This window comes from Schistocerca cancellata, chromosome 8 (assembly GCF_023864275.1).
Source record: "Schistocerca cancellata isolate TAMUIC-IGC-003103 chromosome 8, iqSchCanc2.1, whole genome shotgun sequence".
Lineage (NCBI taxonomy): Eukaryota > Metazoa > Arthropoda > Insecta > Orthoptera > Acrididae > Schistocerca > Schistocerca cancellata.
In genome coordinates, this window is record NC_064633.1 from 363,339,076 (window position 1) to 363,360,740 (window position 21,665).

The 21,665-nt window shown below is 42.4% G+C and overlaps 1 protein-coding gene across 1 annotated transcript in view; it reads left to right on the plus strand.

Moving 5' to 3' along the window:
• Positions 1-21,665, plus strand: part of LOC126095276 (26S proteasome non-ATPase regulatory subunit 4) — a 94,194-nt gene that overhangs the window by 50,238 nt on the left and 22,291 nt on the right. Inside the window, exon 4 of the mRNA XM_049910034.1 lies at positions 19,610-19,777. Within this exon, the coding sequence (XP_049765991.1) occupies positions 19,610-19,777 (168 nt within the window). The remainder of the gene's footprint in view (positions 1-19,609; positions 19,778-21,665) is intronic.

Below are 21,665 nucleotides of genomic sequence, written 5' to 3' on the forward strand. Positions count from 1 at the left end.
GCTGCACCACGATTCGTTGTGGTTTCACATACTGAAGACGGTCAGTCCTTCGCAATAGTAAATCCATTTATTATTCAGAAAGGTGTAGATTCAGTTGACAGCCCTGTGAAATCCTACTCTCATTTACAGAATGGCACTTTGCTTTTGGAGATTACTCCTGATCTGCAAGCACAGCAACTGCTTGCCACTTCGCTTCTCCATGACTGTCCTGTTTGTGTCGAGGCCCATAGAACTCTGAATTCTTCCCGTGGTGTTACTTACACTTGGCTGCTCAACTGTCTGACAGGCCAAAACCCAAACATACCTCTCTCATAAGGGTGTCATCACCGTCCATCAAATGATGAAAAAGGCAGAGTCCTCCTTAGTGCCCACATGCACTCTTTTTGTCACCTTTGTTAGAGTGGTGCTTACTTCCAAGATCAAAGTATCCCATGAAGTTATCACAGTCCAATGTTACATTTCAACCCCGTTCCGCTGCTACCAGTGTCATCGTTTCAACCACACTTGAATGTCTTGTTGACACCCAGCCAAATGTGTAACGTGTGGTAGGGATGCACATTAGGATATTTGTGCATCCCCTTCTCCATGCTGTATAAACTGCCATGACAAACATGCTGCCTCTCCCCAATATTGTCCAGTGCATCTCGATGAGAGGGCTGTCCAGGAGATGTGGGTGAAAGAAAATGTTCCTTACCTGGTCGCTCGCAAGTTATTGGCCAGTCGCAATCCCTGCGTTCTGCCATCTGGCACTTACAGTACTGTTCTTGCTACATTTTGCTCCATGAAGGGCATGGCCATGCACACATGTGACCTCAAATTCAGCTCTGAGGTTGTGAAATCTCCCAATGTCAAGGTAGCATTGCTGTACCGTCATCCAGCTATGCAACAAGACATCAAAATCTCGCCACAAGGGGCGAAGTCACCTGCTACACAACAGGCAGGCAGGAAAGGACAGAAGGATCACTCCCATGAAGACTTCTTATGTCCCTCCAGCCATCCAACACCCGAGTCTTCCTCTACTAACTGGAAAGGCACAAAGAAGTCCAACAAAGGCAAATGGTCTTCTCCTTCGCCAACATGAAGATCCTCTTAGACGGTGTCGCCAAGTGATACTTCACCTGGCCAGGCTCTTTGTCGCCGGTGTGCACCACCAACCATTTTTCTGTGTTGGATGCCGCAGACAGATAGCACAAGAAAGCCAATGCTGCTGTGGACCTCATGGAGCAGAATCCTCCTGCCTCTGTGCTCTGCAGCAGCGAATCTTCACAGGCTGGCACTTGGTAGCTGCCAAGGTTACACCCCTACAGTTTTTCATCATCATGACTCTCCACCAGTGAAACGTTTGCAGCCTTCGATCCAATAAAGATGATTTACAGCTGCTTTTAGAATCGCAGTGTCCCCTTGTACTCGTCCTTCAGGGAACAAAATTGCATCCTCACGACCACTTTGAGCTTTCACATTCTTCCTGGTCCGTTTCGACCTTCTCCCTGAGGTCAGCATTCCATCTCATGGGGGTTGTCATGCTGCTTATGTGGGATGACATTTATAGTCAACCCATCTCCCTGACTACCTGTCTTCAAGCTGTTGCTGTTTGCCTTTTCCTTCTTCACCTGACATCATTCAACGTCACCAGGGTAGACTTCCACATCTTATTGGGCAGCTACCTCACCCATTTCTGCTGCTCGGCGACTTTAATGCGCATCATCCCCCTTGGGATTCCCTCAGAACCTGTCAGAGAAGTGCCCTCTTGGCTGACCACCTTAATCAACTTAACCTCTTCTACCTTAACACAGGAGCACCCACATTCCTTTTCAACTCTTCGCACACCTAAACCCGTTTGGACCTATCCTTCTGCACTGTCCATCTCGCCCATCGTCTCGGGTGGTCTGTTCTTTCTGACATCTGCTCTAGCGACCATTTCCCGTGTGCTGTCCATTTGCTGACTGCTGCCCCTCCTGTGTGCACACCAAAATAAAGCTTACTAAGGCCGCCTGGAGGCTTTACTCCTCCCTGACGACTTTCGACAAACACGATTTCCCCAGTTGTAATGACCAGATGGACTATCTTACAAATATTATCCTTACCACTGCAGAACATTCCAATCCTTGTACTTTCTCCTTATCCCACTGTGTCCCGGTCCCGTAGTGGACTGAGGCATGCCATGACGCAGTTTTCATGTGGAGACATGCTCTATGTGTTTTTACCGTATTTACTCAAATCTAAGTCGCACATTTTTTCGGTTTTTGTAATCCAAAAAACCGGCTGCGGCTTAGAATCGAGTGCAAAGCAAGCGGAAGTTCTGAAAAATGTTGCTAGGTGCCGCCACAACTAACTTCTGCCGTCGAATATATGTAGCGCTACACAGGCAAGCTTTGTAGGCACAAAGATAAACACTGGCGCCAAAACCTCTGCGCCAGTAAAGAAAAAAAAAACAAAAAAGAAGGGTGCAAGACGAGCTTTTTTTCTCCGCCCCGAGTTTCGACCACTGCATTTTCATACATTATCCAACGAAGTAAATACAAATTCCGTATTGTTCATCTTCGAATGTAGCAGAATTTCAATGTACTACGAAAATCCGACTGGCAAGACTGTTTGGGATGTTTGTCAATATGGCCAACTCTACGTTCTCAATTTTTTCCTACCTGTGAGAAGAGATGGTTGCTAATAGGAACCTGATGAAATGTGAATCATAAGAATAATAAGAATATAAACATTTTGCCACGTATTTTTCATGTTTGCTGCTATCTCATTTAAATTCTGTCCGCCTAATAAACTATGAAAATAGAGTGAGACAACAGCAAACGTGGAAGAATATACACATCATGTCATGTTTATATTCGTATTATTCTTATGCCTAATAGTGATACAGTCAGAAATGAAGCACGGCAACTGATTAGATTTTTAAACCTAAGATGACTAATTTCTTTGCAGAATTTGATGTACTAAAGAAGCGACCGCAAAGATTTTAAAACGGAGAAAAATTTTCACCTAACTCTCGTTTAGAACATGTTCTATCATACGCAGTCTATTATTTGGTTCTTGTTCATCATTATCAAAGAAAGCAGCAGTGTAAGTAACAACAAATAGCAGTCTCTTGCCATTGTTTCGTTAATGAGACGATTCCTCTCTTTTTTTTTTTTTTTTTGTAAGCGGCGGTAGCGCGCACAAAAGCAAGCCATGCCGCGAGCCGCGACAGGCTGTAAACACGCACTATCAGAATGCGACAAACAATGCATGACACAGTACAGTAATGCCTTTTCAGCTTAAGAGTGACGTAAACACCTATAACAAAGAAAACGGCAATTATCAGATCGAATCAAACTAAGCAATCCATTCAAACCAGACGAAGCACGTGAAAAAGGAAGGGTACCCGAATAAATACGGACGGAGCGCCTGCCGCATAGCAATGGCTACCTGGTAAAGCTTAACTGCTATGCTTACGACTCGAACCAAGCTAATGTAGCTGTATCGTCATTCATTCGACCTAAATTGTGTCTCATATTACAATGGACCAACTTTGTTTCGATTTGGAGGTGCGGCCTAAAACTTTTCTCTCCCCTTGAATTTCGAGTCTAAAATTACAGGTGCGGCTTAGATTCAGGAATTTTTTTTTCCCTTTATTTCGAGTCTCATTTTTCAGGTGCGGCTTAGATTCGAATGCGGCTTAGATTCGAGTAAATACGGTAACTGTTGTACTAAGATGGCAAACTGCATTCGTATAAACAGATGCATACACAGTGTCGTCATGATATTTGGTATAGTAAAAAAATTAGCTGGATTTCATTCACTAGTTCTTTTAACAGTTCCGCTCCCTCCTTTGTAGTGTGGGCCAACCTCAGACAGCTCTCTGGGACCAAGATCCATTTGTCAATTTGCGACATGAGAGCAGCAGACAATGTCATTGTGGACCCTATTGCTATGTCCAACACCTTGGGCTGCCATTTTGCAGAAATTTCGAGCTCTTCCCACTATCACCTTGCCTTCCCCATCAGAAACAAGTGGAGGAGGCTCGGGCAATATCTTTCTCTTCTCAGAATTTTGAGTGCTACAATGCCACCTTTACTATGAAGGAGCTAGATCATGCTCTCAGTTCATCCCAATCCTCCACCCCAGGGCCAGACACTGTCCACATTCAGATGTAGCAGCACCTTTCTCTTGCGGGCCAGCCCTTCTTGCTTAATACATACAACTGCATCTGGGCAGAGGGCACGTTTCACAGACGCTGGCATGAAGCCACCATTATACCCATACCTAAGCCTGGTGAGGACAGATACCTTCCTTCTAGTTACTGCCCCATCTTTCTCACCAGCTGTGTTTGCCAGGTGATGGAACATATGATCCATGCCCAGGTGGTATGGTGCCTCAAGTCTCGTGATTTACTAACCACTGCACACTGGGGATTTTGAGCATATCATTCTGCTGCTGACCATCTCGTCATTTTGTCCATCCATGTCATGAATGGTTTTCTGTGGAAATCCCAGACTGTGGCCATGCTATTAGATTTGGAGAAGGCGTACGGCACGTGTTGGAGAACTGGTATCCTCTGCACTCATTACACTTGGGGTTTCCATGCCTGCCTGCCCTGTTTCCTTCAGGAATTTTTAACAGACCGAATTTTCAAGGTTCATGTGTGTTCTGCCTTGTCGGGCATCTTTATCCTGGAAAACGGTGTCCCTGAGGGTTCCATCGTTAGCGTCACCCTCTTTGCTATCGCCATTAACCTTATAATGGCCTGCCTCCCACCAGCTCCCTTTTTGTTGACAGATTTTGCCATCTGTTGTAGTTCTCAAAGGACCTGTCCCATTGAACGACTTATTCAGCAATGTCTCGATTATCTTTACTCGTGGATTATTGACAATGGCTACAGTTTGTATGAATTTCTGGCAGCACAATTGGTTTCTCCCACCATCATTACATCTAGGGCCTATTGCTCTTCTGTTTGTTGAAAGTACGAAATTCCTGGGGCTCGTGCTCGATAGGAAACACTCTTGGTCCTCCATGTGTCTTACCTGGCAGCCTGCTGTACAAGGTTCCTGAATGTCTTGCATGTCCTCAATGGTACTTCCTGGGGTGCAGATCAACCCACCCTCCTCCATTCATACTGGTCCCATGTCTATTTGAAAGCAGACCATGGAGGTTTTGTTTATGCATCCGCAGAGCCTTCCCTCTTACACCATCTCAATACTATCCACCATTGTGACATCCGTTTGGCCGACGCTGCTGAACTAGCACTGTTCTGCTGTCACGACTTTCTCCTCAGCAGGTATGCATGCTGTTAGCCTGGCATGGGTGCCTCCTCCTTCGATGACACCTTTGGTCACCAGTATGGGGCGCGTCCCTCTTCTCTGTTACCTCCTGGAGTACGTGTGAGTTTAGTACAATTCTAAGTTACTTGTGTAACCAGTCAGTTATAACTGGGACATTTCCTGACAGGCTAAAATATGCAGATGTTAAGCCTCTATTCAAGAAAGGGGATAAAGAGATACCATCAAACTACAGACCGATTTCACTTTTGCCAGCATTCTCAAAAATTTTAGAAAAAGTAATGTACAGGCAGCTTCTCAACCATCTGACCACAAATAACATATTATCAAGAACACAGTTTGGATTTCTGAAGGGTTCTGATATCGAGAAGGCTATTTACACCTACAGTGAAAATGTACTTAATTCATTAAATAACAAATTACAAGCAGCAGGTATTTTATGTGATTTGTCAAAGTCATTTGATTGTGTGAACCACAACATCCTTTTAAATATATTAGATTTCTGTGGTGTCATGGGCAGTGCTGCAAAATGGTTCAAGTCATACCTCGCTAACAGGAAACAAAGGGTGTCAGTGTAAGGGACTAGTGAATTAAGTCATCATCAGAATGGGAAGAAATTACATGTGGTGTCCCACAAGGATCCATCTTAAGGGCCATTGCTTTTTCTTGTGTACATTAATGATCTCTCATCAGTTACATTGCCAGAAGCAGAGTTCATTGTGTTTGCAGATGACAAAAGTAAATGCAATAAATAGTATGTTGAGTGTAGTTCTAAAAAGATCTGCTAATGATATTTTCATAGATATTAATAAATGGTTTAAAGCCAACTCACTGACATTAAACTTCGAAAAGACTCACTATGTGCAATTCAGAACCTGGAAGAGGTTTCCACCCAGCATATGCATAAAGTATGAAGAAGAGCAGATAGAAGAGGTTGACAGTCTTAAATTCCTGGGATTACAACTTGATAATAAATTCGGTTGGGAGGAGCACACCACAGAACTGCAGGAACACCTTAACAAATCTGTATTTGCAATTCGAGTGTTAGCTGACATAGGCGACATAAAAATGAAAAAGCTTGCATACTTTGCCTACTTTCATTCCATAATGTCATATGGCATAATATTTTGGGGTAACTCTTAAAGTCAAACAAAAGTTTTCAAAGTCCAAAAGCGTGTAATACGTAGTATTTGTGGAGTAAATTCACAGACGTCATGTAGAAACATCTTCAGAGAACTGGGTATACTAACTGCTGCCTCTCAGTATATTTACTCCTTAATGAAATTTGTCCTAAGTAATATATCTCTTTTTCCAACAAACAGCTCACTTCACACATACAATACCAGGAACAAAAATGATTTGCACAAGGACTTAAAAGCACTTTCTTTAGTTCAAAAAGGGGTCCACTACTCGGGAACACTCATTTTCAATAATTTACCAACAAACAAAAAATTTAGTTACAAATAAAGATCAGTTTAAAAGGAGCCTGAAAGACTTACTAGTGGCCAACTCCTTCTACTCCATTGAAGAATTTTTTAATAGAAACAAATGATGTATTGTATATAGTCATACTATTAGTATTGTTATTTCAGCTTAAAAAAATAAATAAATAAAATAATATTGACATGTTCCACATCCATTGGGATCTCCAGAGCATGGATCTAGGGAACAAAAAACTAATCTAATCTAATCTTTTGCTCCGGCAGCTAAACTCCTTGTTCCCTGCAATTTTCCTGGTGGGTGTGAACCCTTCACCACCTTGGCTTCGTGCGGCAGCCCATGTTCAACTTGGCCTTCATTCACTCCTAAGGACACTATTCCAGCCTCGCTCTGTCACCTTCAGTTTCATGACCTTAACATGGAACTTCACGATAGTATCTTTGTGTACAGTGATGGCTCTCAGAGGTGCCCTGTATCAGGCCACGGAGTACATCCAGTGACACTGGCTTTTCAATCTGCTCAGACTCTCAGCACCCTTCAAAGCATTTGTGCGCTGTACACTGCCCATCCCTTAATTCCCAGGAAAACTGTCACTTGCTCACACTTGATGGCACCACAGTGCTGTTCGTGTGAGTTCCTGGTCATGTTGGTCTGACAGGAAATAAGGCTGCTGACACTGCTGACAAGGCTGCAGTCCTCGTACCTCAGCGCACTAGTTCTTATATTCCCTCCGAAGATCTCTGTGTTGCCGTCTGTCAGGTGGTGGTGTCACTTTGGCATCGACACTGGTCCCCCCTTTCATGGGAATAAGCTCCAGGTTATTAAGCCTCTCCCAGCAGCTTCGACGACCTCCTCTCAACCCTCCTGCCATGAGGATGTCGTTTTAACTAGGATGCGTATTGGGCACTGCCTTTGCCTTTTTAACCATTGTCATTTGTTGAGTGGTGCTCCCCTCCATTTTGTACACATTGCGCCCAAGTTTTAACTGTCCACCATTTCCTGATAGAATGCCCATTTTTTAACCATTTGTTCTTGCTTGGGTTTGCCATCTCAGTTATTGGCCATTTTAGAAATGATGCACGAGCTGTCGACCTCGTTTTACTTTTTATCCATCTAGCAATATGCCAAAAGCCATTTAAATTTTAGTTCTGGACCTCCATTTCTTTATGGTGTATTTTATAGACCTTTCTCCACCTCCCTGTTTTTAGTTTTTAGCTGTCTTCTCTTACACTGGTTGGGATTGACATGTAGTCATTTTTTAAGCCCTCTGTCTTCGTATTCTATAGTTTTGACATGGGCGCGTATGACGCTAGTTGTTTTTGCGCCATAAAACAAAACAAACAATGCAGTGGGGTTTACAAAACAGTTCTAAGATGTTCAGTAGTTTGATGTCTGTAGATGTGAGAGTTGACAGACTGTCGGAGTGTGAAATGGGCTTCATCGGTCCACAACACATTAGATAACAAATTGATTTCTTCCTCCAGTTTTTGAAGTGCCCACACTGCAAATGCTCTCCATGTCACAAAAATGGTGGCTAACAGTTAATGATGACATTGGATTTTGTATGGATGCTCTCCAAACAATAGTGCGTGGACTGCCAGTTTGATATGCAACTACACGAGTGCTGACTTCATCATGAGGAGATGAATCAACTAAAGTCTCCATTTCTTCCTGAACTGTCAGAGCAGCAGTAACACTTGTCTTATCAACCACTATGGGGCTTATTGTCTACACAACCTGTGGTTTCACATTTCGTGATCATTTTCTTCACAGAAACACTTGTCACAAGACCTTTACCCGTTTGAATACTGTCCTTACAGTGATAATAGGATCATACTCCTACAGTAGCGGATCTTAGAGTCTGATAGTAAAGCGTAACCAAGACAACATGCAATTGCTGACATATCTTTCTTCCCTCACTACATCTCACTTTATATACATTTCTCATGCGGTGTCATTGGCATGTTGTTGTCCAGTGTCATCTGTTGACCTGTCCCCCCCCCCCCCCTCCCCCCTCAGTATAACCCCATGTCATTTCAGGCATGTCCATCAAGTTCTATCTCCTTACCTACATTAGTCCATGAATTAATGCATTGTCAAATGTTATCAGTTTCTGCGGCACTTTATATCTCACATCACATTTTCTCGCACTCCAACATCTGTAACTATGAGTTCTCTTCTGTTACTCAGTGCACTGAAGAGTTCTTTTGTGTCCTCTACCATACCTCCAACTCTTCCTAACCGCAAACTGAAAATAAGAAATAGTCACCTCAAATTAGCATTATGTATGCCAATTTAGCACTGTCACCTAACCAATCTCCTAACTATCCCAGTCTGCCATTACGCAAATGTTCCTTATAACCATGTGCCACATAGGTACAAATGTAATACCTGATTTATCCACCTATCATATCCTGTTCAGCCTTGTCACCATCATACTACTCCAGCAGATGATGAATGACTGTGAAAAGAGACATGCTGCATGTAAACCTCACAGTTTTGTTTGCATGACTTTGTGTGCAGATAGTCAACAGCTAACTGTCCATTGGTAGTACTGGCTAGACGAGTACATCCACTAAGTGACAGAACATGCTACTTCGCTTGGCGCAGGTGACTTTAGTGACTGCTTCATAACTTGTGCAATTTGAATCCTCTATTCAGTAGTCCTCCAGGAGGCCCACATCTCATTTGGGAGTACTTGTGTGGCAAGCTCAGGCCATCAAGCCATTGCAGTATCCCCTCTTTTTTTATCTCCTGTATCTGTGCCCACTCTTCTGAGGACAACTTGGCTGTCACTTAGATCTTGTCTTGGCCTATTCTTATGAAACCTGACATTACTACTTACGTTTCTTAACTTTTTTGCCAGGTTATTTTCCAATTTTCTCAGAGGTCAAAATGTACAGGGAAGGTCACCCAATGTGGTACATGTGTAACTGCCCAGTCATGACCATACTGACACTCAGTTCTAAACAAACTATCTGGCTCACACAATGCCTAAATGTGAGAATACACAAATGCAGATTCCCCATGTGGCCTAACACAGTTTATATGGACCTGCATGAGCCACAGATTACGCTGACTAAGCCACCAGACAGATGAAGCAGTGACAGCATGAGTGAAAATTCATGCACTCTTCAGCTGCACAGTGATCTTTCCCACATTATTTTAAAGGAACGACTTAGTAAAAAAAAAAATCATTTTGTATGTTATAGCCTCATTTCTCAGCTTTACTGTGACGTGTATGTTTTTGTTAATGGTCTAATATAACAATAAATTATCAATTTTTGTTAATGGTGATAGAAAGTTGCAGTAGAAAGTAAATACTTTCGGATTAATGGAGATGACTCACTGAAAAGTAGAAGTGTTTACTGTATTTACTATAATCTAAGCCGCACTTTTTTTCCAGTTTTTGTAATCCAAAAAACCACCTGCGGCTTAGAATCGAGTGCAAAGTAAGCGGAAGTTCTGAAAAATGTTGGTAGGTGCCGCCACAACTAACTTCTGCAGTCGAATATATGTAGCGCTACACAGGCATGCTTTGCAGGCACAAAGATAAATACTGGCACCAAAACCTCTGCGTCAGTAAGTAAATTAAAAAAAAAAAAGGTGGAAGACGAGCTTTTTTTCTCCGCCCCGAGTTTCGACCACTGCATTTTCATACATTATCCATCGAAGTAAATACAAATTCCATATTGTTCATCTTCGAATGTTGCAGCGTTTCAATGTACTATGAAAATCTGACTGGCAAGACTGTTAGGGATGTTTGTCAATATGGCCAACTCTACGTTCTGAATTTTTTCCTACCTGTGAGAAGAGATGGTTGCTAATAGGAACTTCCATGAATTGTGAATTGCATGCAGCATTCTCTTCAGCATAAGAATAATACGAATATAAACATTTTGCCACGTATTCTTTCGTGTTTGCTTCTATCTCATTTAAATTCTGTCTGCCTAATAAACTACGAAACTAGAGTGAGACAACAGCAAACGCAGAAGAATATATATCATGTCATGTTTATATTCATATTATTCTTATGCGTAATAGTGATACAGTCAGAAATGAAGCACGGCAATCTAAGATGACTCTAATTTCTGTGCAGAATGTAATGTACTAAAGAGGCGTCTGCAAAGATTTTCAAACGGAGAAAAATTTTCGCTAAACTCTCGTTCATAACATCTTCTATCATACACAGTCTATTATTTGGTTGTTGTTGATCATTATCAAAGAAAGCAGCAGTGTAAGTAACAACAAATAGCAGTCTCTTGCCGTTGTTTCGCTAATAAGACAATTCCTCTCTCTCTCTTTTTATGCCGCGAACGGCGACAGGCCGTAAACACTCATTATCAGAATGCGACAAACAATGCATGACACAGTACAGTAATGCATCTTCAGCTTAGAGTGAAGTAAACACCTATAACAAAGAGAACAGCACTTATCAGATCAAAGAAAAATAAGCAATCCATTCAAACCAGATGAAGCACGTGAAAAAGGAAGGGTACCCGTATAAATACGGACGGAGCGCCTGACACATAGCAATGGCTACCTGGTAAAACTTAACTGCTAAGCTTACATCTCGAACCAAACCACTGTAGCTGTATCGTCATTCATTCGACCTAGATTGTGTCTCATATTACAATGGACCAACTTTGTTTCGATTTGGAGGTGCGGCCTAAAACTTTTCTATCCCTTTGAATTTCGAGTCTCAAATTTCAGGTGCGGCTTAGATTCGGGAAATTTTTTTTCCTTGATTTCGAGTCTCATTTTTCAGGTGTGGCTTAGATTAGAGTGCGGCTTAGATTCGAGTAAATACGGTAGTTGCATGATAGGCACACACAAAAGAAAGAAAGCCTGTTAGCTTTCAGAGTAATCCTTTATCGGGCTAAGGTAAAACATGCATGCATACATGCAGTACATGGCAATGCCCATACATGGTGCCAGCCAGACTAACAGTGCCAGTGCTGCCTTTTGGAACAGGCTGTTGTGGGGTTGTGTTAGGTGTGGTGGGTAAAGGGGGAAGGGAGAGGTATGGAGAGAGATGGAAGGCTAGTGGCTTGGAGGGAGGCAGGCAGTTTGTGGGCAAGGCAAGCAGGAGGGAGGTTGCCAGCTAGAAATGTGGGAGCGAAGAATGGTATGTATACAAGGCACCTTTGTTGGAACCAGTGGGAGCAGTGCACACTGAAAATAATGTGGGGACAGGATGAAAGAAAGGGAAACTGTTGGGCGGAGGATGTGAGGGCAGTGGGATGCTGGAGATTGGGGCCAGGACAGTTATGGGAACAAAGGATTTGTTGCAAGGATAACTCCCATCTGCCTAGTTCAGAGAAGCTACTGGTGGAGGGAAGAATCCAAATGGCCCAAGCTGTGAAGCAGCCATTAAAATTGAGCATGTTGTGCTCAGATAACTCCCATCTGCATAGTTCAGAGAAGCTAGCTGTGGAGGGATGGATCCAGATGGTTCGAGTTGTGAAGCAACCGTTGAAATTGAGCATGTTGTGCTCAGCTGCATGTTATCTCATCAGGTATCCAACCTTGTTCTTGGCAACAGAAATGGACATCTGGTTGTGCCACAGGGTGGTTTATTTTGGCAGGGGCAACTCATTCTAGTGGAAAGTCTGTTGATTGTCATACCAACATAAAAGGCGGTGTAGTGTTTGCAGCAGAGTTGGTGCATCACATGGCTGCTTTCACATGTAGCCCAACATCTGATGGAGTAGGGTAAGCCTGTGACAGGACTGGAGTAGGAAGTGCTGATAGTGGGTGGATAGATTGGGTAGGTCTTGCATCTTGGTGTATCACAGGGATATGATCCCTATGGCAAGGATTTGGGAGTAGGAGTGGGAGTGGTATAGGGATGGGCTAGAATGTTCTGTTGGTTAGGTGGGTGATGGAAAACTGCTTTAGAAGGGATGGGGAGGCTGTCCCTCATTTAAAGGCAAGATGAGAGATAAGAGCCCTGACAAAGGATGTAGTCCAGTTTCTCCAGTCCTGTCACAAGCTTATCTTACCCCCATCAGAGGCCGGGCCACCTGCGAAAGCAGCCATATTACTTTAATAGAAGTGTCTTCAGTGACGAGTTTTGAGTAACACCTAAGTTTCTGTTGGAGCAGTGTCAAATTTTTCTTCTTTTGCACAAAAGAGCAAAGTTTACACAACTTCACCTCACTGATGCCTTAATACAGTTGCTACTGTGGCGGAGCCTGTTATTAAAGAAGTAACTGAGAACAAGACATGTCAGTAACATATGAAAAGGTAATTCTCAATATTAAAAATAATGTGTAATTTCTTCACTAATTTTGTTGCAAATCCACAGAAATTCTCATTTCGCCAGCTATTGATGGTCCTTAAATATAGTTATGACTGTCAATGAAATGCTAGGCATTTCACAGTGAAGTTGATGAATAAGGTGCCAAGAAAATAAACTTTTTACCGAATAGTTTCTTTAACATTTTATGAGAAAGATGTCAAAACAGTTGGCTTGTGTATGTTGCCATTCCCACTGTGTTAACTTCTTGGCCACTGGCCATGGCTGGCCGAGCGGTTCCAGGCACTTCAGTCTGGAACCGCGCGACCGCTACGGTCGCGGGTTCGAATCCTGCCTCGGGCATGGATGTGTGTGATGTCCTTAGGTTAGTTAGGTTTAAGTAGTTGTAAGTTCTAGGGGACTGATGACCTCAGATGTTAAGTCCCATAGTGCTCAGAGCCATTTGAACCACTGGCCATGCCAAATTAGTCTAAGAATGCTCCCTTCATTCCAGCTTGCTGGAATACTACACCTGTCAGATTCCATCAGTGCTATTATCCAGTTGCCACTGTGCTGCTCCATGAGATGACACAGGGATATTCTACTTACTGGTCAAGCTACTTCACTCAGGCCTTTGCTATGCGAGTATCTTGCTTTCGACCTGTCTGCATCCTAATGCTGTAGTCAGTTGGTTGTAGGGTGCATGTCACCCCGTACGTGCACAGTTGGAGCCCCTGACATCTCTGTAGCTCAGATATCAGCAGTGTGTGCCAAGTGGCTGTTATCTTTGGAGATGTTTCCAGTCAAAATGTGTAACACCAGGGCAGACAGTCTCTTCATCGCAACTATCACCATTAAGCCCATCAGTATAATTTCAGTGTTCCATCATTTGCAATGGCATGGGAGGGAGGACAGTTGTATTGACATTGAGAACCATACTCACAACAGCACAGTACCCAGTCTGCAGTAAAATAGATGGTGAGACTTTTCTAACAACCAAATCTCAAATGTAAATTCTTCATGGAACACTTTGAAGATAACTTTGTAGAGGTGGCAGCGTGCAATAGACATAGAGCAGCTACCTCCTGATGAAGACAGCGGATTCCACTTAGTCCTGAGCCTTACTTTGGTGTACTACTTTGGATGATATTCCAGTTTCTTTTATCGACATAGACGTTTGAACAAAACACAGGATATTATCTTTTACCAGGACTTAGTATTACTGTCAGAAAAAGAACTGTGTGGAAACTTGGAATGGCAAGGGGTGCAGTTCGGCTGCCTTTTACAGAAGGGGCCAAGGTTAGCAGTTGACGTGGGAGCATAGTCCCATAAAATGTGAAGATCATAGTTTATTGTTGTGGCGTGAAGCCTTATTTGGCACCGCCTAGTCAGTGCTTAAAGTGCCTTCTCTTTGAGAATATTTGATCTCAGTGTCCCAGTGAATCCAGGCTGTTTTTGAACAAAAGGATCGTGCACAGGAGATGGTGGCCCATATCACTTGTGAGATCCAACAAGCTGCTGCAGAGTCCATTCCCTGGTCAAATAACCACCTCAGATGACGGCCTGTACCTTGGTGGAATGAAAAAAACTGTCAGTTGGCAATCAGGGCCAGAAGAACAGCTGTGCGGAACTTCAAACACTGTCCAATTACAGAAAATCTTCATGCCTTCAGACCTGCGAGAGCACGTGTGAGGTGAGTGATAAAAGAATGGAAGAGGGTTCCTGGAGGGAATTCACAACTTCTGTTAATTGGTCCACTTCCACTGCGTAAGTTTGGGTATCAGTAAGATGGATTTCAGGCAAGGGCAGTACACATCTCCGTATGGCCTTGTCAAGTAATGGGTTCTTGGTGGATCCGACAGAAGATATGGCTCAGGTTTTAGCACAAGCTCCTACTTTTCAGACATTTCCTAGGACTGTAGAGATGAGGCGGCTCAATTTCTTCTTGCATAATGAGGATGTCTACGACCTTCTGTTCTCCATGTGGAAACTGGAATCAGCTTTGTCTGCAGCCAGACACTGCTCCAGAACCTGACGAAATCCATTATGCCATACTTGGTCATCTGTGCCTTGAAGTGAAAGGACAGCTCCTCTCTTGTTTGAGTCAGATCTGATTTGATGGACAGTACCCCATGACTTGGAAGAAGGCAATATTAATTCTATTCTGGAAACCAGGCAGGGACTGTAACACCCCTAAAAGTTACCGGAGTGTAGCCCTTACCACTTGTATGAATAAGACTCTTGAACGCATGGTCAACCACCGCGTCTGGCTGCTGGATACCCGAGGTCACCCGAGCCACTCCCAGTGCGGTTTCAGGCACTATCGTTCCACCTTTGATGACATACTTTTACTGGAGGTGGTGATACAGGAGTCCTTCTTATGCCAAAACCATTTGTTTGTGTGTTTAATGACCTCGAAAAAGCGTATGACACTACTTGGAGGTACCACATCCTTCGCCAACTTCTTGAATGGGGACACCTGCCACTTCTTATCCAATCCTTTCTTGAGGACTGGCATTTTCGACTTCGCATTGGCAATGCCATGTTTCACTGCTGTGTTCAAGAGAATGTCCAAGATAGTGTCCTCAGTGTCACAATGTTTGCCATCACTATCAATGGGATTTTCTCCGCAGTCAGGAGCCCTGTCAAATGCTCTTTGTTTATGGATGATTTTGCAATATTCTACCCTTCCTCTGATCTTATGACGATGATGAGGCAGCTACAGCTGACTATTTGGAGGCTGGAAACCTAGACGTGGACAACTGGTCTTCGGTTCTCATCTGAAAGACGACATGTCAATTTGAACTGTGCTCATCTAAGTTTTTAACCAACCAGTGCTCACATTGGGATACAATATTTTACATTTTCAAGACACTGTGCACTTTTTTGGTTTATTATTTGACTTGAATTTAACTGGGCTTCCACACCTGAAAGACCTATGAACAAAGGGCTTCCAGTCATTGAATATTTTGAAATGCCTTAGTGAAAAAACATGGGGAGCTGACAGGTCCCGCCTCCTGCTGTTTTATAGGGCATTTGTTTGATCATATTTAGATTATGGCAGCATGGTCTACAGATTAGCCCATCCTTCATACCTCAAGATGTTAGATGCTGACCACCATGACGTCATTCGGATATCGACTGGAGCTTTTCAGACCATCCCAGTTCAGAATCTGTGTGCAGAGGCTGGTGAACCACCATTGTGGATTTGGTGACGTATCCTTTTGGCTTGACAGGCACTGAAAATTACTGTCACGTCAGTCACTGACATTTAGTTCAGTGGTCCCACCGACCTTTGAAAGGTTGTTCAGGATTTGGCCCCATGGAAGCAAGCCATTTTGGATACATGCTACAGACTGTCTAAAGCGTTGGATCTATCAGCTATCAAAATACACAACCAAGGATGGAACTCATTGCCAACTTGGCATCTTCAGTTGCCCAAAGTGATTTTAAGCCTGACACAGTACAAAAAACTTGTACTCCAGATTTTGTTTTTACAACTTTGTTTTTGTCCATTTTAAGTGCATACCACAGTTTTATTGTTGTTTATACAGATGGATTCCAGTATGAGAATGTCCTCAGTTGTTCTGCTGTTTACTCTGATAGGGTTTTTTAGAGTGTATTTTCCTGAACAATTCACAAATTACGATCTGGAATTATACGACATTCTGATGGCACTGGAGACGTTTCTTGTCTGTCCCAACTCAATTAGTGCATTGCAAGCACTTCACCAAATGTATCCAGTAGACTCCACCAAATGTATCCAGTAGACTCGCTGATTCAGCTCATCCATGACTCCTTGCAGTATCTCAAACACCGTGGCAACGAGGCAATCTTTTGCTGGGTACCTGGACACATTGGGATATAGGATAATGACATGACTGACAAAGCTGCCAAGGAAGCATTTTGGCATGGTGCTGTCCATTAGTGTACCATCCCTTTGCATGCCGCAATCTCATTTTCTGACAGACGCATCATGCATCTGTGGGAGACTGAATGGTTGCAGGTGACAGACAACAAACTGCAGTAGCTCAAATCGACCACAAAGGCATGGCAGACTTCATGTCAGCCTCACCGCTGGAAGGAGATTCTGCTTACCAGACTGTGCATGAGGCATAACCCTTTAACACAGGACTTCCTCGTCTGGTGGGAGGCTCCATCGCTCTGTGAAGTTTGTGGCGTGCCGCTTTCAGTTCAGCATATTGTGGCTAAGTGTGTCCTGTTTACTGATATTAGGGCAGCCCTCAGTCTCGATGGAGATCTGTCCCTGATTCCAATGTTACAAGGGTGGTGAAATTTGTGAACTCTCAGGCATCATGCCTAAATTGGTGGGAAGGGAGGCAGACTTCAATCCATTATAAACTGATCCACATGTGAGGACAGCCTTTGTCCCCGTCCTTGAGATTATCAGGCTGACTTTTCATCAGGGCACTGAAAGCCATGATATAGAGTGCCCCTCACCTCAAATAATCATCATCATCATCAAATATCCTGGAAGAAATGGAAATCTTTGTTCACAGTAAGAGATAGCTACAGTGCTTGCTTAGCAACAAAATCATTTCAAATAAAACTGATATTTTGACTTTTTCCAAGACTTCGTAGTCTTGCAATATGATGTGCTGTGTTAGGCATGAGCTCCAGCATATAAGGTCACACATGCAGTGCCTACACAGAAGAAAATGCAACAGCTGTGAGATAGCAGTGATACCAATGTCTACAGTTCCAATTATTTTCATCTTAATATTCTCATTTCACAAAGAGAAAAAAGGGGATGCAAAATAGGTTATACCTTACACTAGGATAGTTAAGCTCTGCGTATTAAGGCATTTGTTGAATTACTTTCATCATCACATTTGTCCATTTTATTATTTTTATAGATTATCTTTACTAGATGATTATATGTGAGATAAAATCTGTAGTCTTCAATTTGAATTTTAATGTGATAGGTACATTTTCAATTAACATCTTATCAAGATTTTAAATGTGATGTATTTTTGATTTACCCTATGTACTTACCATTGTAACATTTTTGGAAATACTACTTATTTGTTATCCGACATAGTCTGAGGATAACTGTGGCCAAAACACTTTAAGGTGTATAATTTATAAAAGAATAAAAAAAGTAGTCAAGGCGGACTGTTATTTTTCCTGGGTCTCCAAACTCAGTATCACACTTTTTACCTTCAGTAGAAGTTGCATGCTGACACTGAATACACTCAATTTTGCTGGTCATACCACATGGGGTGCAGATCATTCCACTCTGTTATCTTTTGTAGAGCTCTGTTTTTATCGCAGTTGAACTCTGGATGCAGGTCTATGTGCAGCAGCATATCACCATTGCAACTGCTAGATCCATTTCACCATTTTAGGGTAATGATGGAATGCTTGCCACCAGGGCCTTCCGAATAAGCCCAGTAGACAGTCTTCTGGCAGAGTCTGGAATCCTATCCTTCCAGTTTTGGCATGACCAACAGCTGCTCAACTATACCCCCACCATACACCAACTCCCTAACCACTAAACTCTCAGATTCTGTTTCTTCACTTGAAGTTCTGTCCCTATAACCCTCCAATTGAGTTAGGGAGGATTCCAAACTAGACTTTGATTGGGAGTACTCTGTAGAGATCTTTCCTTCCTGTATCAATTGGATCAGTTCTTGTACCCCTCCCTGGTGTGGACCTGGACTGCAGGTTTGGCTAGATCTGCTCCATAGCCCTAAAGCCTCCATTTCCCCCATTGTCCATCAACACACATTTTCTCTGTTATCTTTAAGTATCAAGGGATCTTGGCCACTATACCCACGGGTATCAAGATAATGCAATGATGATGATGATTCACTTTAACATGTAATAGCAGCCAAGAACTACATTATGTGTCGGAGACCCATAATGTCTTCAAGTTATAACTGGTGGTTATTACCAATGCCCACCATTTTACCAAGAAGAAAGATCAAGACCAATTTCTGACATGCATTGACTGCCACACACACTGTGGTGCCTTGCTGATGGCAGCTCACATCCAAATGGAATGCCCTCTTCTTAAAGTATCCCAACAAATGCAGGGCCTGAATAATTTGTTATCGTTGCTACTAGCTGGTGGTTAAAGAACAGTCCAGTTTTAGGCTTTCTCCAGGGGAGTAGGCTTTATTCCTGACATTAATGTTTTCACCATGCTGAATCAGGTGGGATGGTTGTGTGAACTTTTTTTTTTAAATCTCGGTTTATTATTAGTGTGACTCCTGCATAACTTTAGTATGCTTTGAGTTCCTCCCTCTTGTACTTACACTGATTTCGTTTCACCACTTAGTGGGGTTGTGTTTATTGCATCATTTTTTCATCCCTGCATTGAGTCGGTAACTTTTCTGCTTTAGCTGTTTCCTCATCTGACAGTAACTACAAAAAATGTTTGTACATTTAATTTACTGTATTTTTAAAAATAATTAAAACTAAGGAATAATATGTATTTGAAACTGGTTACTGAAAGTAATCTGCCAATGTCAGTACTGCTGACGTGAAATGTATCTGGGAATTTGAAGTTGGGTTCAGATGCATAAGGAAGCATAACAATCGGGTTACCCTACAAATTATAGAGCATTGGAGAATGTGTTGGTTAGTGTGTGGACTTTGACTAGTAACACATTTTAACATTGGTGGAGCTTCTTTCCAGTTAGCACTGAAACATCGACAAGGCAAAAACCATAAAATGCGCATTGTAGCATTTGTGGGAAGCCCTGTGCAAGCAAAAGGAAGTGATCTCATCCGTCTGGCAAAAAGGCTCAAGAAGGAAAAAGTCAATGTTGATATTGTCAGCTTTGGAGAAGAAGTTAATCCCAAGGTTTGTTAATTTCAGAATTTTTATGTTTATGATATATGTATTTATAATTCATATCATTTACTTTCAAAAACTGTTTGCAAGTATTGGTTACTTCCAATTTAACATTCATTTCCATTTTAATACTTTCCAGTTGCAGTTAATAGCAGATACTTAAAAGGTCTGAAGAAAAATACTGATGTAATGATAATTTCTAAGTAAAGCTATAATACAACGGTTAACAAAATGTGAACACTCTAACACACTGTAGGAAATTATGAGAACAAACAGAACATTTCTTTCGTCCTCTGTGAGAAATTTTTTTTTTTTGCAGGATGAAGTTAGACTTGATGTGTATGCACAAAGTAGACGAAAGAGGATCAATAAATATTTTGTCGTAATTTTACTGAGCTTAGAAACTAATATGGTGGTTTGTAATGGAATGGTTTCACTTTATTGTGCCTCATGGTTTTAGTGACACAGTAGTTCCATTTGTATGAGGAAAAAGAGCCAGTGACGTGTCAGATGAAAACATAAATAATGAGTCTTTGATGACTCAAATATAGCCATCAAACTTGAGATCAATAATGTTAGTCAGCTAAGCGTAATGTATGATGTATCCCCCTCCCCCCCTCTCTCTCCCCTCCACTCACTCCCCCTCTGTCCCCCCCTCCCCCTCCACTCACTCCCCCTCTGTCTCCCCCCTCCCCCTCCACTCACTCCCCCTCTGTCTCCCCCCCCCCTCTTTTGTCCTATGTTTGTCTTATTTTCATTAAAAACTAATTTTAATGAGATATTTTACTGTTCAAATAAAAAATTCTCGTTTTAGGGCATTTCTTTGGATTGTCGTAACTCAGTGTCGATCACAACGTACTTTCTTTGACTCTCACAATCAGGTTGGAGATGAAATGGGATTTGAGATAATGTCTTGGGCACATGAGTGACTACGTACCATGGGCAATCCCAGGGTCGAGCTCCTGAGATGTTTAGGTTTCTGTGGATGGACACAGTACAAAATGACTCAGATGTCTGGCAAGAAGGTAGATGTGGTGTAAATAAGGAAATGAGATGCAGAGTTGGTTTTTGGCCTATTTTTAATGCTTCTTCACTTGTTTAAATGAACATGACAAAGAATTGAGAGACTGGGTTATCACTTCAGTCCAAAGACCCACTTAATTATTGTATTAAACACAGATGAGTATTGTAAGCTCATGCTCTTATCTACTGATTACTAGAACTAAGGGCCACACTAGCTAACATTCTATTAAGAATAGGTTGCACACAGTAACGTATGACATTTTGGACCGCGATTTAATAAGAGGGGCCAGTGTCTATCGCTCTAATCCCTTAGCTTCAGCTGCATGTCACAGTGAAAGTGAAAGTGGGAAAGAGAGAGAGACAAAAGCACAAAGGAAATCACTAATCACAGTCCATAGGTACATGCAGGCAAGTTTTTACAAGTACAGTAAACTCACATTTATCCGAATCGCGTTTATCTGAAATCTGCTTTATCCGAACATATTTTTCTGATTTTTGTGGCCCACATTGGCACTGTCTGATGCATCAGGCAGCTACACTTTTGGCTAGGTAGACTGACACTTGGCGAGTTTCTACTTGTCTGCGCCTGGAGCCATGCATTTGCTGGTGTTTTTCAGCAGTATACTGCTAATCAGTGCACTCACGCATGTCAAAAGTCCAAGTGTCATCAATTTGTGCGTGTGTTGGTTGAAGTTTTCGTGTATTTCTTGCTCATATTGCATGGTTTCATGCCATTGCAATCTACTGGAACTCCTTGGAAGTACAGTATGTACAGTATTGCTCTATGCAGTGTGACATAGCCCTGTCGAAACAGACATTGAGAGTGCAGTACCAAACACTTTCGCCTATTGTTGGTACATAAGGTGAAGCCGAG